This window comes from Salarias fasciatus, chromosome 20 (genome assembly GCF_902148845.1).
Source record: "Salarias fasciatus chromosome 20, fSalaFa1.1, whole genome shotgun sequence".
Classification (NCBI taxonomy): Eukaryota; Metazoa; Chordata; class Actinopteri; order Blenniiformes; family Blenniidae; genus Salarias; species Salarias fasciatus.
Genome location: NC_043764.1, coordinates 25,188,699 through 25,205,065, shown reverse-complemented (window position 1 = coordinate 25,205,065; position 16,367 = coordinate 25,188,699). Strand labels below are relative to the sequence as shown.

Sequence of the window (16,367 nt, the reverse complement as noted above, 5' to 3'; positions counted from 1 at the left end):
CCTCATTCTCTCTCTCTTTTCCTACTTAAATACTTTTAGCATAAAGCGAGAGAAGGTGGGGAGGGAGAGGGGGATGGGAGATCCATGGGGGAGGGTAGCTGAGCACTCACTCTGTTGTCACTGGCCAGAGAGAGAGAGAGAGAGAGAGAGAGAGAGAGAGAGAGAGAGAGAGAGAGAGGGAGAGGGAGGGAGGGAGAGCAGGAGTTGTGTCCCATATGTGGAAAAAAAGCATAACCGTGCACACACGGGTCTGGTCTGCTCCAGGGATTATCCGAGTGCTTTCAGATCTGATGGAGGACATGCAGGCATGAATAGGTAAGGCTGCCGGTCTTGATGTGTGTTGATGTGCTGTCACAGCCCGCCGCCGCGCCGCCGGCTCCTCCACCTGGCTCAAGTTGGAGGAGGACCGGAGCAGGAGCCGAGCGACACCAGACCTCACAGCCCTGCTGCCGCCGCCGCCGCCGCCTTCCCCTCGGCCTCGGCCTGAACCGTGCCTGGACCGAGTGTGTTTGTTTGGACTGGAAGCTGCGGCGCGCCGCTGCATGTATGCAGCTTTTCTGGGCCGAGCGTTAAAAGTTGGCTGTCAGTTGGAGAGCGGAGGGAAGGGGGGGGTCACGGTCGGACACGGCGTCGTAGGTGAAGCCTGTTGTGCGTCCGGAGACAGCCGTATGGTCATTGCGTAATTTCTCCCCATATGAATCCTACATGAGTGAATGTAAATGAGAAACTGCCTCCTTGTTTGTTTTCATGCAGCCAGGGTCGTGTTGCTTGAGTAAATTATGCATTTAGTGCAACACTTGTGCTCAATATTTTGAATTATATGTGGTAAAGTGTTTATTTATTTGAAAGCACAAATGTCTTTTTGAAGGCAGTTTCAGTGATCCGCATTTCTATTCCCTCATAAATATTGTAACATTTTTTTTTTGTCCATAGCACAAAAAAACAGCTCACAAATGACTTCTGTGAAACACATTTTCATACAGCTGTTTCAGTCTCACAGTCGTTCAGAGGTGCTCTATTTTAGAGTAAAACAACAGAAACTGGAAGATTAAACTGTCTTTAATCTGTTCATGATTAAAATGAGACATTCATAAACCAAAAAAAGAGAGATTTGCTCTAGTTTATCTAAACACAAACCAACAAGCTGCTGGAAAAAATTCATTTCCTTAATTATTATAATAATAATAATTATTATTATTATTGTTTTTGTAATTTCACTTGTCGTCTGTTGATGTCGAGGTGTTTTTATTTATTTTTTTTTTTCTGTGGGTACAGAGGTGAAACTTTGTCATTGCAGGGACGATTTCTACCCATAATTTTTGCTTATGCAGCTCCAAAAGTGTTTGGTGTCCGAGGAATGCAGCCTTTATTGCCCCGCTGCACAGAGCAGTGGTATGCATGAGTCTTTTTGTGAGGCAGATTTAGAAAGCCCTCTTTAGAGGCTGGACGCTGCTTCACAATCAGCTTAATGCCTGCCTATAATGAATGCCCTTGTGTGCCTCAATTTAGCTGTGTGTGTGTGTGTGTGCATGTGCATGTGTGTGTGTGTGTGTGTGTGTGTGTTACACTGATAGGGTTCTCAGGTTGGTCAGTAATTCTATCATACTCTGGTGAATGTGTGTGTGTGTGTGTGTGTGTGTGTGTGTGTGTGTGTGTGTGTGTGTGTGTGTGTGTGTGTGTGTGTGTGTGTGGCTGCTCTGAAAGGTTGGGCTGACATGTGAGTTGTCGTCCAGACATTGTGCAGCGGTAACTGCCTCACCACTTTGTTTTGATCTCTCTCTCTCTCTCTCAGGGCCGTTCTGTCGTCAGCGCCAGCTCACGCCGGTGATGGACTACAGCCGGACGGGCGCTAACCTTAGCCGGCATTCCCAGAGCAGCATTCCTCCTTACTGAGACCAGCTCCACAGAATGCTGAGTCCCATTGTCCCCTATAGTGAGTACTCTGCACACACTTTGCTCAGGTGGACTTTGCCTGAATCGATGAGCTCCCGGTCCAGAACGAGCCGGAGCGGACTCTGTGTTTCTGCCGTCCGCAAACAGAATGAAAAATGCACGGGGAGCTCGAAAAGCGGCCCCGGCGCAAGAAACTCAACAGTTTCCCTGACGCGCTCGCTGGAAACGCTAAACCCCGGGCGCTGGCCCTGTCTGAATGTTTCATCAGCGGCCGGAAGACGCGCAGGGGGGAAGGAAGAGGGACAGAGGGAGGCTGGAGGCTCGATGCTCTAAGCTGCAGAAACCCCTCAGTTCTGCAAGTGTCATTTTACCGCACATGCTCTCCCTCCTCTCCCTCTCTCTTCTTCTCTCCTTCAGTGCTGACCTAATAACTGACGTGTCCAGTGTTAGCCCCCCCCCCTCCCCTCCCTCCACCACCACACCTCCCCACCCCACCCTGTTTTGCACCCTCCCACCAGGTTTCATTTGAGTCCAGTGCTCCGGCTCTCCAAAACAGCATTGTTTGGCGGCCAGCATGGGGCTGCCTCCGCGGCCTCGGCCTCAAGAGCCCCTTTTTTCCCAGCTCTTTAACGCGCCTCAAAGGAGCATTATCGGCATGACAGTTACAAGAAAAGAGGGAGAAATCAAACAGAATAGTTAATTCGGAAAGTATTGCCTCAGAATTGATCGTAGGAACTTGTGATTGTTTGGAAAAGTGGATTTCAGAGGCGGTGCGGACGAGTGTGTGGGTGTGTGAATTGAAGCCGGACTGCACGGTTTGATCAAAGCAGCATGGGCAGATGTTTGACAGTAACCATGGCTCTGTGTTTGCTTTCGTATAAATTTCATCCTTGAAATAGCTGAAGAAGCAGTTGACCTCTGCTGTTGTTATGAAACATGTCCTTTCACAACTTGATTTAATGCTGCTTCTCACAGGAAATTTTTTTTTTTTTGAATCTACTTTTTTTTTTTCTTTCCGATTACGTGATGTTTACAGCGACGCACGCAGCCACTCGGCTAACGCAGACGCAGCGGCGCTTTGCAGCAGCGTGCGTGCGTGTGTGTGTGTGTTTGTGCAGTGTTTAACTGGCGGTCCCGTCGGCCCCCTGCACCCCGCTGGTCCGGAGCGCCGGAGTGGACGGCTCGTCCAAGAATGTCACAAACTGATGGTGGAATACTTAACATGCTTTCAGAGAAGGCACACTGCTGCTCCTTCATGGGAATCTTCCAGAACGCCACGTTCTCGCCTCTTTTATGATCAGGACACTCAGTGTATTTCTCTGCTACAGTTTGGAGGAGGTTTTTTTTTGTGTGTTCTCCATAGCTCTGTCCTACGTTTCTAAAGTGTTGAGGATCCTTTCAGAACAGCCCTGCTAGTGTGTCCGTGCGCGTACGTGTGTGTGTGTGTGTGTGTGGACAGAGGGATTGTATGAGCACACACAGCAGTGTTAGGTGGTCGTGCTGTTTACTCTCAGACCGGTGACACACAAACACGCCCCTGTGCTCGCCGGTGACACTGCGGCTCACTGTCTTCAGCTTAAAGCCTGTAGTCATGATTCCGCGGAGTAAAATCCAACCGTGGGGGACTTTACGTATGTTCGGGACATGCGAAGACTCTCACCTCCATGTTGGAATCCCCAATGTGGAAATGTGAAGCATTTCTGCTTCCCAGTGTTACTTGTGACTCCTGCTGAAGACATTTCTTATCCTGCTCAGTGTCGGTGGAAAGCGAGAGGCAGGACAGAAACACAGAACGGGACTCTTTTCCGCCCGAATGTGTGTGTTTTCTCTCTCGGGCCGCTCCGTGTCTTCTCCTTCCTCGGCGTGTCCGGTCTCGGTCCGCCGTCTCTGGTCAGTTCAGAATACCTCAAGCTGGGGAGAACAGCGATGGCCGGACCTGAGAAGAAACCTGAGAGAGATTCCAGGGGCCATGGATACTCCTGGAGGGATTTGGTGCAAAGAATCTGTAATCTGCACTTCAAACACACTCTTAAATCAGTCCCAGGCCGCCAACCCAGGAGTGCCCTAACTCTTGTTGCTGGGGGCCCCCGCTGGTGTAGCGATACCTTTTCTTTTAAAACATGCACACACACACGCACGCACGCACACACACACACACACACACACAAACGTCCAGATCTGGCAGTTTTTATAGCTCTCCTCTGACTGACCCCTCTCCTTTCTTTCTTTGGCTGTTTTTATGTTTTGTGCGAGTGTCTTTGTGAATGACTCTGCTAAGTCATGGAGCAGTTTGTATAGAGGGACCGAGGAGTAGCTCTCATCCGGGCCCCTGAAGGAGCCGCCTGGAGAGCCGTGCCAGGCGCCTCGCTCCATTGTGGGCAGAGTGGTATGAGTGGTGCAGTGGAGGGGAATGTGAGGACCTTGAGTAAACACACAGCCCGCTAAAGTGTGTGTGAATAAGTGCGAGGATCATTAGTGCGGGTGTGAATGAGCTCTAATTAGTCTCCGATGTGTGGTTGTGTGTGTGTGTGAGAGAGTGTGTGTGTGTGTGTGTGTGTGTGTGTGTGTGCGTTCCTCTGTGTCCACAAGAAAAGAAGGTTAGGGACCCGGGGCCCCGTGAGTCCACGGGCCCTGCGCTCTGTCTCTCCGAGGGTTTATCAGCTCATTAAGGAGACCTCCGCTCCCGTTAAGGGTCCAATTAAGAGGCACGTTGGTGAGGCTCATTTGGATGGCAACACTTGAGCGGATTCCTGAGGCAAGCACAATTCAGAGCTCGACAATGCGACGCGTCTTTCACACCCGCTCCGCTAATTAGTAAATGACCGCACTTGAGAAATAACATACTTTAATTGTTGCGCCATTAGGTGCGTGCGGCGTGGGGGATCGTAAAAAAAAAAAAAAAAATGCACCGGCAGCGAGGGAAGCCGGCGAATATCTGCAGCTTGTTGTCCCTCTAATTTGTGCGTGTAGTGACAGAAAACAACAAAATCCCAGAAGCCGCCCATGTGCGGAGAGACTAAGCTGGGAGCACAGAGGGGCCGGGGGATTTGGCCGGAAAAAAAGGGGGGGAGACGCAACATGCTCATTGGGAATGGGAGGGAATCAGGGAGGTGGAGGAGTAAAGGAATAAGGATAGAAGAAGATTGGATGGAAAAGATAGAGCCAGTGAGAGATTGGGTGAGTGAGACAGATGGAAGGGGTGATTGGTCATCACAGAGCCTTAGGACAGCTGTTCTTTGATATATTAGTGGACACAATGACCTAAAGCCAGCCTGCAGTCACAGAAAATAGGGACCCTGTTTTTCTTGAAGGGAGGGTGGTGGTGGTGGTGGTGGTGGAGTGGGGGTGGGATGAGAGGGGGGTGTGGACAGGCTTCTGCCATTTGTGGACGTGCGTTCGCAGGCACGGGGGATGGGGGAGTTGTTTCTAAAATTACGAGCATAAAGTGACGCATCCAGCAATTATTCGGGAGGCTTTGCAGCTCCGGGGAAAGTGCAGTGAAATGAGCTCACGCTCAGACCGGACTTTGCCTTTCTTTTTTTTTTTTTTTGCTGCAGGACCATTAGCAATTCTAAACACGTTTGTCAATTAATCAATGTTAAACAAATGCCATCAAGTAGTTTGGCTGCTGTTCCTCTGCTTTCATTCTGCTAAGTAACAACTTTTAATGACTCTGAATATTCATCTGATGCTGATGAATTGGAGATTTACCACATAGTGGCTTCTTTTATTTTGTTTTGATATCGATTGGTTTTGGATGATAATTGTCAATTACCTAAACTGTGGTTTATTACAGACAAGGGCGGCGTAATTTTACCGCTCCCCTCGTTCCAGCTGCACGCACCAATTTTTGTCATATTGTCCTTTTCTTCTAATGAAACCACAATCTCGCTGCACATGCTGACAAAAAACTCTTCTGACAGCTGGCCTGGAACATTCCCAGAGGAGGGTGAAACAAAAAATAGTGTAAGTCAAGCTGTCATCCTGATACATGGAGTACGGAGCGCTCCATCCACAGCAAGACGGAAAGTCCGGCAATAGGGAACGAGAGAGGCACGCACACGCAGAGGACATCCCTCAATGCCACTGCAGGAGATGGCTGCTTCCTCCTGGGACCGGACTGGCGAGGCGTGTTTGGAAAGAGCTGCGTCTGCTCACACCCGGGGCAGCAGGTGTGAAAACTCCCCGCCACAGCTCCCGCTCTCTTCTGCCATTACATCTTTTTAGGGCCATGAAACCGGGAGCAGATGAGCCGGAGGGAGAGCGACTGACTGTGGGACTGTTTCCTTTGAGTAATAGCTGAGCCGTGACCAACAGCATAGATTTATAATAATTTTCTCTCGCATTGCTCAATTATGCATGGCTGATATATGATGATCCCCGTTGTTGTGCGGCCACATTACCCCTGTCTCCAGGCCGTTTGGACAGGATCTCGGGGACTGACCTCGGACTTCCTTCGACAGCTTTTTGGCAATACCCCACGCGAGGGGAAAGACTCTTTCTCCTCGTGTCGAGTAATAATTGCGTAACATGAGTACACTGCGGCGCACATGATCCACATTATATGTGAGGAATTTATCATCATTTTCCAGGTACAAACTGTGCAGGAGCTAATAAAATGTGTATTTCATCCCAAAGTGAGAGACCGTCCAGAGACAATTTTCTCACTGTCTCCACCAGCCGCGCTGTGAAATGTGGCCGGCCTCTGAGATTGGTGTTTTTATGACAGAGTGGTGGTGCGCAGCGGCACACAGCCCAGAAAGAATGTCCTGTTTGATATTAGTGTCATAAATCACGGTGAACTTGAGATCTGAGAACTTAAAGGGCTTCGGACGACAAATCAAGATAACAAACATAAATAACAGATTGTGAGTGGCTCCCCGCTCGCCGCGCTAACCTTGTGATCATTCGTTACACTTCTTGTTTGAAGCGGTTCGCCGGACGCGTTTGTGCCAAAGTGTTTGAAGGATCCCGAAGAGGGAGATAATTTGTTTTACATATTTATGACCGTCTTAGCTGGAGTTTCATCCAATAAGTCATTGATCAGTTGGTGCCCGCTGAATACAGAGCAACTGACGCAGACATCTGAGCTTCAACTTTGTGATTTATCAGCACAAACACAGCGGCTGTCACACTCTGCCCTTCTCGCCGCTCCCTACCTGTCATTCCTCTCTCTCTGCATCGTAACTGCGGCTCCTTCAAGTGTTTGTTTCTCAAGTAAATTGAATCTCTGACATACTGACACAGCAGCCTGAGCAGCATTCTCGCAACAATTTGACACCGGCCTTTCTTCAGCTTTTTCCTCCAAAGTGCTGAAAGAATTTGGTTCTTAGCATGAAGTGCTCCTGACGAGCTTGTGATTCAGCATATTGAAAGAGACAAATTGACCTTTAAAGGCTTTGCCGAAGGCAGAGGATTGATTTAAAATACTCTCCGAGATCTTTTTAGATCTATTTTTCTTCCTTTCAGAGCTTGCAGCTCCACCTGACCCGTGTCTCTGCGTGGAGGTATACACTTGGCGGTTTTCTTTGGTTTGTGCATTGGGGGGGTGGAGCTCTCCCCTGAATAGAAAACTGATTGGATTGATCCACGGCGCTCTTGTTTACAAGCGGCCTCTTCACAATCGGCACAGTTTAATAGCGCAGCGTCCCAGAAGGCTTGTTGCATCCTTTGTCGGTTTTGTTCTTCGGGGCAGGGAAAACAAAAGTGCCGGGAAGGGAGAAAGGGAAAGCGACCTCAGGGGAGCTGTGAAACGGCACTGGAGCCCTCCGTCGTCGGGCTTCCTGCCAAGATAACGTTTCACCTCACCCACTGGTGCTTCTTTTATAGGAAACCACAACACAGCTGAGAGTAATACCAGCCTTTATGGGGCAGAAGCTACTTCGGTTTCAGCTGGTCGGCTGGAGATTCAGCCTCTCTGTAGGTGGCAGATCTGAGCAGAAATCACAGCGCCTCCCACACGCTCACCCTTAGCCGTAAGTGCTCTGATTTTAATTTTAGGGCCTCCTCAAAGCGAAGCTGCTGAAGAGGACCGCACAACGGTCTTCATCACAGACTCCTACAATAGGATGCAGCTCACACAGGTCCCTCAATAAATCCCAGGCTGACACAAAAGCTGTCAGTGGACTGCTGCTGAATAGATTAATAAGATTTCCATAATTATACAGGCCCTTGACAATAGGATCCTTTGGGCTTTGTCTCAGAGCCAACTGGATTGTCCGATCTAAGCACGTCTGCTGGATGGTCGTCCGCTACAATGGCCGCACAGACAGTAAGGCGGTCAGCAGAAGAACATCTGTCTCTCCTGGGGCCAAGGACACACACACATCACAAAGCTTGGTGTGCATGGACAGAAGACCCTTATCAACACTGATGCAGCCAAGGAAGGCCACCGGTCGACAGAAGAGCAATCCCATTACATATTTATCTATTCACAATTCAAGCTCAGCCTAATGATTTCTGCTGATGTATTTAACTGCAAGTAGTAAAACATGTGACAGACTTTTCCAACTGCTAGAAATATCTCAGAAAATGAGCTTTCAAAACAAATAATCAGAGGGGTTACCAATCTGAAACTTGTCCATGTCGTCATCCATTCTCAGGAAAAGTGTTTCAAAACACTTTTCCTGAGAATGGATGACAACATGGACATGGATTTCAAAATCCCTTTCCGACTCAAAAATGCTGACACATACCACAAAAGAGGTGAAAGCTGTAGCAGTTCTGCTTGAAACTAGATTATAAAATAGTCCATTGATAGTGCATTGCCTTGTTTGCATGCTGCCTGGTGACAGAAACACATATTAAAGTTAATCTAATGATTGCACTGCCATCCGCAGCACGTCCTCTTTGTCCTGATTCCCTACTTCTAATCTTAGCTTTCTTCCCGTCCCTCCAGTGAATTAATCTACATGATGGCTCTGATTTAAGCAGAAGTGTAGATTAGAGCTTGCTCAGTTCATTGTGAAGTGCTGCTGCTCTAAAAACCGCAGAAAGCGAGATCTAATTACGTGGAGAGGGCTAAACTGCACTGCAGGCCTGCTGTTTTTATCCGAGGTGAATAGCGCCTTATCACTCATCTAACGCTCTGTGAACATACAGAGGGAATTATCGAATAATGCACTTTTAAAAAGACTTATTGAAGTAATAACTGAGATTTTAAAGTGAATTGGTTTTTCAGGTACAGGCAGCTGGTCATTACATTGGTCAGGGGGGTAGTGTACCATTCTGTATTAGCGCTCCTCTGATGATGGAGTGGACAGCAGTTAGCCCGCCTCACTGAGTCCTCTAATGTCTGCTCCAGTCCGCTTAGAAAGGACGAAGCGCCTGCTGTCCACTCTCTCCCCTCCCTCCCTCCCTCCCTCCCTGCCTTCTTCCATCCCTCCCTCCCTCCCCGCTGCAGGTTTTATGAGCTCCCCTGGGCTCTCATCCATCTCTGTCACACACAGGCCCCATTATTGGGGCTGCTCACAAACTGGTTGGGCTGCAGATGGGAAGGGCCTGCAGGACATATATGGTTTCTGCAGCCCGGACAAAGACCTGCAAGTCAGGCCACAAAAAATATGTGGTCATCTGGGTGTGGACAGGCCCGATGTCTTCAGCATGTTTGTAAAAAAAAAAACTACACAAGAACAGACCGCGAGAATGTTTTTGCACATCTTGCTGCTGTGGGTGTGTGAGCATGTGGGTTTGCTGCAGCTTAGGGAAGTACTTGAACTGGTTTGGCCATTGGGAACTTAAGGCAGTGCATTTGAATATGAAGGACATGATAATCCAATGGCCATCTGGTCTGCCGGTCTCATCAGACTGAATAAACAACAGGCATAATCTGAAAACACACACAGGGTTGGTTTGGAAATCGGGTAAAGAAAGAGGCCAAAGTTTAGGAGCGAGTCAGAGAAGTGGGAGAGCAGCGGCAGAACCTCAGGATGGGATATTGAGATTTGATTTAAACGGCAATAAGAATCCTGTCTCCACACACACACACACACACACACACACACACACACACACACACACACACACACACACACACACAGAGACAGCCATGAATAATGAATCATCAGGCATCCACTGAAGGGAAGGCACTGAGGGCAGTAATGACGCCTTTTTGCCATATTCCTTTTTACCGCCGTGTTTCTGGCTGAAGTAGTCCTCACCTCGGGGTAAATCGTGACAGTTCAATAATGCCAAGCTATGTGTGGAATGTCAAGCTAATGCCTCAGCAAGAGGCAGCTCTGCCCTTCATGAAAAAGCCTTTCTATTACCATAACACACTGACATATTTTCCTCTGTATCAGTGAGGGAGGCTGCAGACACGATGCTGTCGCGTTAACAAGTTTTTCAACTAACTGCAGCTCTTACTGAGAAATAAGAACAACACCAGGGCGGAATGCCGATTTTAGGGAACAAAACATCTTCTTTTTTTAGTTGTTGTGGTGCCCTTCCTCTGGTTAACTGGGTGACGATCAATCAGGCCTCAGCCAGTGCTGAAGCCCAACACACATTCCACTTTCCCAATGTTCCATGGGAGACTGTGCTGATGAATAGCACACTATGCTGCATTTCCAAACCCACCCCCTTTTCTTTCTCTTTCTTTCTCACTCTCTCCACACCACTGTCCACACACACACACACACACACACACACACACACACACACACACACCCTACTTCACTCTCCCTCCCTCCCTCCCTGTGTCCAGCCACTGGGCCTTTGGAGCTCTGGTGTACGGTGGGTGGGTGGATTGGTGGGTGGTAGGTGGGGGTGCAGGGCGGAGAGAGCAGGCATTCAGAGCAACATGCACGAGGAGATAACAATAGCTCCTCTGGGAGACCTGCAGATGCTCGCTGTACAGGGAATAGTAGTGGGATCTCATCGCCCCGCCAACACGAGCTGGGAAACTGCAAAACAACACATCCAACCTCGTGAACTGCGCTCACCCTCCTTCTTCTTCCTGCAGCTTTCTGTTTCTCCCTCCACCTCCTCTCCACCTTCCTCTGGCTCTTTGGGGAAATCCGACCCCCTTCTGCTGCCGTGCTTAATGGAAACAGTGAAAAAGATGCCTTTGCAAACAGAAGAAAGGCCATTATTTTCTCATTGGCTGTTTGGAGAGGAGGGGCTCGGACCATGTGTCACTGTGCACATGAGAGTCAAAAAAAAAAAAAAAACACCCACAGAAAGGAGCACAAACTTTAAGTTACTCAACTGTGTAAACTTTTTAAAACTGATGAGTAAAGTCTTCCTCTTGAATTTCCTGCTGTTTGGTGAATTGAATTTAAACTTTCCAGTCTTTTTTTTTCTTGTCTCAGGATAAATAAACTGTTCAGTTGGTCCGGAGGCTTCGTTTCCACCTTTTTAACACCCGAGGGTTAAATTCTCAAGGATTATTTTCTAATTTGCTTAACTGGACACAAATTTAACATAAAGAGCTGACTAAATCATGAAGTCAAACAAAATTGTCCAAGTGTTTATATTTACTTGATCAGAGCGATTTTAATACCAAAACATGACATTGAAATATCTTTCATTTCAGTCATGTCAGGCCTGTTCCATATGAAATAAAGATGAACTGAAGTTGGCATAATGAAAACACAAAAAGCAGGAATATCCTAGGAAAATGTGATATTGTTCAGTGGTGAGAAAATCGTAAATATACATGAAGTGAAATGTGTGACTGCATAAAAGTGTTTTACCTTTAACAAAATAATCTCATAGCCACTGCTGTACTGCTGTCTTCTTATTTTCAATGCATTTGCCATCTGAATGAGGTCGTAACGTGATCTCCTGTGGTCTTTTTCCTCTGTCAGGCTTGTTAAAGATGCACTGGAACCCAGAGCATGCCCAGCCCCTCAGCCAGTGGCCTGAGCAGCACCTGGATGTCTCCTCTACCACCTCCTCCCCGGCGCACAAGTCGGACCTCTACTCCGGCCGCACCCGCAGCTCCTACAACTACGCCTGGGCCAACGACGACATCTCCGCCCTCACGGCCTCCAACCTGCTGAAGCGCTACGCCGAGAAGTACGCTGGCGTGCTGGACTCGCCGTACGACCGGCCCCCCGCCGTCGGAGCCTACCCGGAGCCGGGAGCCTTCGCGGGTCTCAACGGCCAGAAGGCGGAGCTGGAGCCCTGGACACTGAGCCACAGCGCCGACGCGTCCTATCCCCTGGTGCCCCCTGGAGGCCACGACGGCCTCCCGGGCTCTAAGACTGCGGCCACCTCCGCGGGCCCGCCGGGGGTGAGCAGCGTGTCGGTGGTGAACAGTAACCTCTCGGACTCCGGGTACAGCGGCAGCAGCTCCTGCAGCGGTTCCAGCGAGTACACCAGCTACAATGGCACCTATCTCACCTCAGGGTTCGTTCCGCAGCCGAGCGCAGCACTTCCCCCCGCCTCCCTGCACTCTCTCCAGTCCACCCCGACTTTAGTGCCCAGCTACAGCCCCACCAACCCCGTCTACAACTACCCCCCGAGCACATACCCTCCCCAGACCAGCCTCGCCACCAGCTACAGCCATCCTTCTGCCACCTACCTGCCCTCGGGTCTGGCAGCCCCGACCGCCGTTCCCTCCCGGCCCACCGTGGTCGGAGGCAGCTACAGTTACCAGAGCACAGAGTCTGGAGGGACGTTGAAGAGAAAAGCGTTTGAGATGAGTGTAGAGGAGGACGAGAGCGGGGACCGGTCTCGCTACAGGAAGTATGGCTACGATCCCTTAAAGGCGGGCGGCACCTCCCCTTACAGCGTGAGCGACAAAACGGAGTGCCGGGGGAACGGCTTCAGCGGCCCAGTCAGCACAGACCCTCAAACCTTCAAGGCCAGCAAGCCCTCCTCGCAGCCCCTGGTGTCCCCTCAGTTTGGGGCGACGGGGGAGTACAGCCCTCCAGCAGGCATGACGGGGGAGAATGGAGTCGGGGAGCAGGGCTTCACCCAGCAGCAGCTCCGCTCTCAGGCCCTCAAATGCCCCCCGATATGTACTCCTGTTGACACTATGAAGAGCCCGGACCCCCGGATTCTGGACCACATCAATGGAGAGTTATTAGACTGCATCCCAGCTCTGGGCTGGGGGGAGCTCGCCGGGCTCACTCACGTCAAGGCCGCCCTGGAGGAGGACCTGCTCTGGCCCGCGTTGAGGCCCAGCCCGGTGATGCGACCACCAAGAACCGTCCTGCTGTTCGGCCCCAGGGGAGGGGGCAAGACCACACTGACTCGCTCTCTGGCTTCACAGCTGGGGGCTTCCTTCTACCGCCTGAGCGGCGCCATGCTGGCCTCCAAAGGGAAACCCGAGGCCGAGCACATCCTGGGCTCTCTGCTGCAGGTGGCGGCAGCGCGGCAGCCCTCCGTGGTGCTGCTCAGCCAGGTGGAGGCCCTGGAGGAGGAGGGGCTGAGGCAGGTACTGCTGACCACCCTGGAGAAAGCCCAGGTGGGAACCACAGGTCTGGTGATTCTTGTGTGCGCGACTGGAAGGCCCGATCTGCTGCAAGATGCGGTCCATCGGAGCTTCGCCAAGCGGTATCACGTCGGCCTTCCAGATGGGAGCATGCGTAGGCAGGTGTTGCTGCAGGCGCTGTCGCCTCAAGGATGCAGCCTGAGCGAGCGGGAGCTGAGCGCCGTGCTGCAGCGCACGGAGGGCTTCTCGGTGTGGGAGCTGCTGCAGCTCAGCCAGCAGGCGCTGTCCTCGGCGTCCTCTCCAGCCGGAGCCATGCACGGCCTGGCCGCCTCGTCCAAACCCCCGGACTTCACAGACTTCGAGAATGCCTTCTGCAAGGTGCGGCCGCACGCCACCACAAAGGAACTGGACACTTGTATAGAGTGGAGCAAGATGTACAGCCACTGAGAAAGCAGCCGGGCCCGGCACTCGGACTGCACTACCACCCCGTCTTTGCTTCGACACAGCGAGCCTTGGGAATGTGTTGTAATTACAGAATATGCAGCCAAAAGAGCCAGAGAAGCTTAACGAAACAGGAGAGCTGACGAAGGTCTTTTTCACTGGCGAAAAGCATGCCACGGTGTGCTGTTTTTGTTTTGCTACGAACACCCACACTATTGTTTTTCCCAAAGAAGAGCGCGATGAATAGGCCTTGCAGAGTGAGGCAGTGCATTAGTGGTTTGGCCAATGGGAAAATCAGATAGCTATTGGGATACTCTCAGAGATCCTGATTAGCCTTGGTCCAGGACAAAATCAATTATTTGTTGCTAGGTGACGTGGTCCAAGATTATGGATAATCAGGGTTTGGAAAATCCCCCCTTTGGCTGCTACTCTCAGGATCCTATTTATTACCAGTCCTCTCTCATGTTATCCTCACGTTGGTTTGCTCATTGGATTGCCACTAATCATTCAGCTCAAAGGGCTCCGGATCAGCAGCGTCTCAGCTAACCACAGTTTTTGACCAAAAAAAAAATTGTCAAACCAAATACAGAAGCACTGTTGGAGTCGTGAAAACGGACCGGTCCTCAAAATCATGATTATATTATTGTTCTTGATAGCTTGTTACCAAATCGAGACGCAGCAAAGAGCAAAAACGCAAACCTGCACAGCTCGGGAGTCCGCTTTGTCTCCACCTGTAGAAACGCTTTCTCCACGCTCTCACCTCACACGATACACCGATAACCTCCTTTAATAATCTTTTATTATTCACATTCCACACGAACCGCAGAGGATCCCGCCGACGGATCCGGTCTTCACCCTCGTGCACATCCAGCTCCCACAGCATGTCCGTTCCCCCCCCCCCACCGTTCCACCGCACCGCCTCCTTTTTTGTTTTCATAGTATGTAGTCTTGTTTGAAATGCTCAGGAAGAATTTCTTTACCTCAGAAATATGAAATAAAGAATGTATGTAATCTTAGGGTCTTAGTAGAGAGTTGCGCAGAGCGAGATATAGAAGCGAGGAGAAACCTGACAGTCTTGTAACACCCGCTGCAGCTGGGCTTTTACCTCGGAGAGAAACTTGAATATGCTACAAAGAGTAACATTGAATGTAATTCAGGTATTTCAAAGGATATTTGATGCCATAAATCCATGTATTATTATATATGAATATATAAATAAGTTTTTTTTTCTGTTCTTTTACCCTTTATTTTTATTGTAGTTTATGGTGGAGTGATGATTGTCTTCAAGAAATGCTTTGTAGAAAACAGAAAATATTCCTCTTTTGTTGGACAAACTGCTTGCAAAACCTCTGTATAATGTGGTGTTTACATATCCTGTATATGCATGTCTGGTCTTTATATTTTTTACTGCTGCAAGAATATCATTTGAGAAAATGTAAATAATACACACTTACACAATCGCACACACACATGCACTCACTGTGGATATTTGAGCACAAAATACAACAACAACAAAAGTTGGCAGAAGTTTTCACGTGTAGCTTTGAACAAACTCCCAGAGTCCCGGCCGATGTGTACATATTGTGGATGAACCCAACATGTAGACAATCCCCAAAAATGTCTGTCTTTTCCATCAGTGCTGCATTAACAAGCTGGAAAAAGCACGTCAGTGTGTGTGTGTGTGTGTGTGTGTGTGTGAGGCTGTTTCCATGGTCCTGAGGAGATGTATATACACACACACACACACACACACACACACACACACACACACACACACACACACACACACACACACAGTGATGTAATATTTCCTACCGTCCTCTCCTCCCTCTCTTTCTCTCCCTCTGCTGCCCTCATCATTCTTTTTCTCTTTTTCCTCTACTCCCCAATGCAATCTCATTAGATTGGATTGCCTCCTGGCCACAAGCCCCAGTGGCCACATGGCGCTGTATCTTTTCCCCGCCCCGCCCCCCTTTAACCCCCCCCCCCCCCCCCCCCCCCCCCCCCCCCTCCTCCTACACCGACTCCTCTGGAGTGGAAGTGGTCTGATTGATGTCCAGCAATCCCATATCGCAGCGCAGCCTTTCCTCTCCAGCTGGTGGCTTCGGTCACGCCGTGCAGCCGGATCAATCAGAGTGACCCACGCTGTGCGCGCTGATCACCGTCACACCAACCCAAACTGTCCACGGAAAAAATTAACACGAGCCGCAACCTGCTCAGTTTGTCCAACAAAACAAGTTTTTGTTTTGTACGTTTCGATCTGTTCTCACAGTAACTTTGTTCTTTGGTTATTGTACATTTTCTGTAACCATTTCTACCTCATTTTTGCGACATATTGTACATGAAAGTATTTATTTCATGTCTTTTTTGATGTCTGTTTCAAAAAAAAAAAAATGATAATGTTCTTGAACTGTAATAGTCTACCTCAGAAAAGACTGTATTTTAAGAGAAGAGTATCACACAATATTAAACAGAATTTGTCAATATTGCACTGTGGTTGGTTGTGTTTTTTAATTATATCAAAAAAAGGAGTCCTTCACTTGGTTTTTAATTATTCCAACATGTCTTTTTAGGTTGATTCTACAAAAAAATGTGAATATAACTGATTAATCAGTTGTTTCTACATAAGGATTTGTAAATATCCTTTAAG

General features: G+C 49.3%; 1 protein-coding gene across 1 annotated transcript; it reads left to right on the top strand.

Moving 5' to 3' along the window:
• Positions 1-204: 204 nt before the first annotated feature.
• fignl2 (fidgetin like 2) lies at positions 205-15,328 on the top strand. The gene is made up of 3 exons (XM_030119174.1): positions 205-315; positions 1,793-1,933; positions 11,703-15,328. The coding sequence occupies exons 2-3, from the start codon at positions 1,909-1,911 to the stop codon at positions 13,721-13,723; spliced, it is 2,046 nt and encodes a 681-aa protein (XP_029975034.1). The 5' UTR covers positions 205-315; positions 1,793-1,908; the 3' UTR covers positions 13,724-15,328.
• Positions 15,329-16,367: the final 1,039 nt, after the last annotated feature.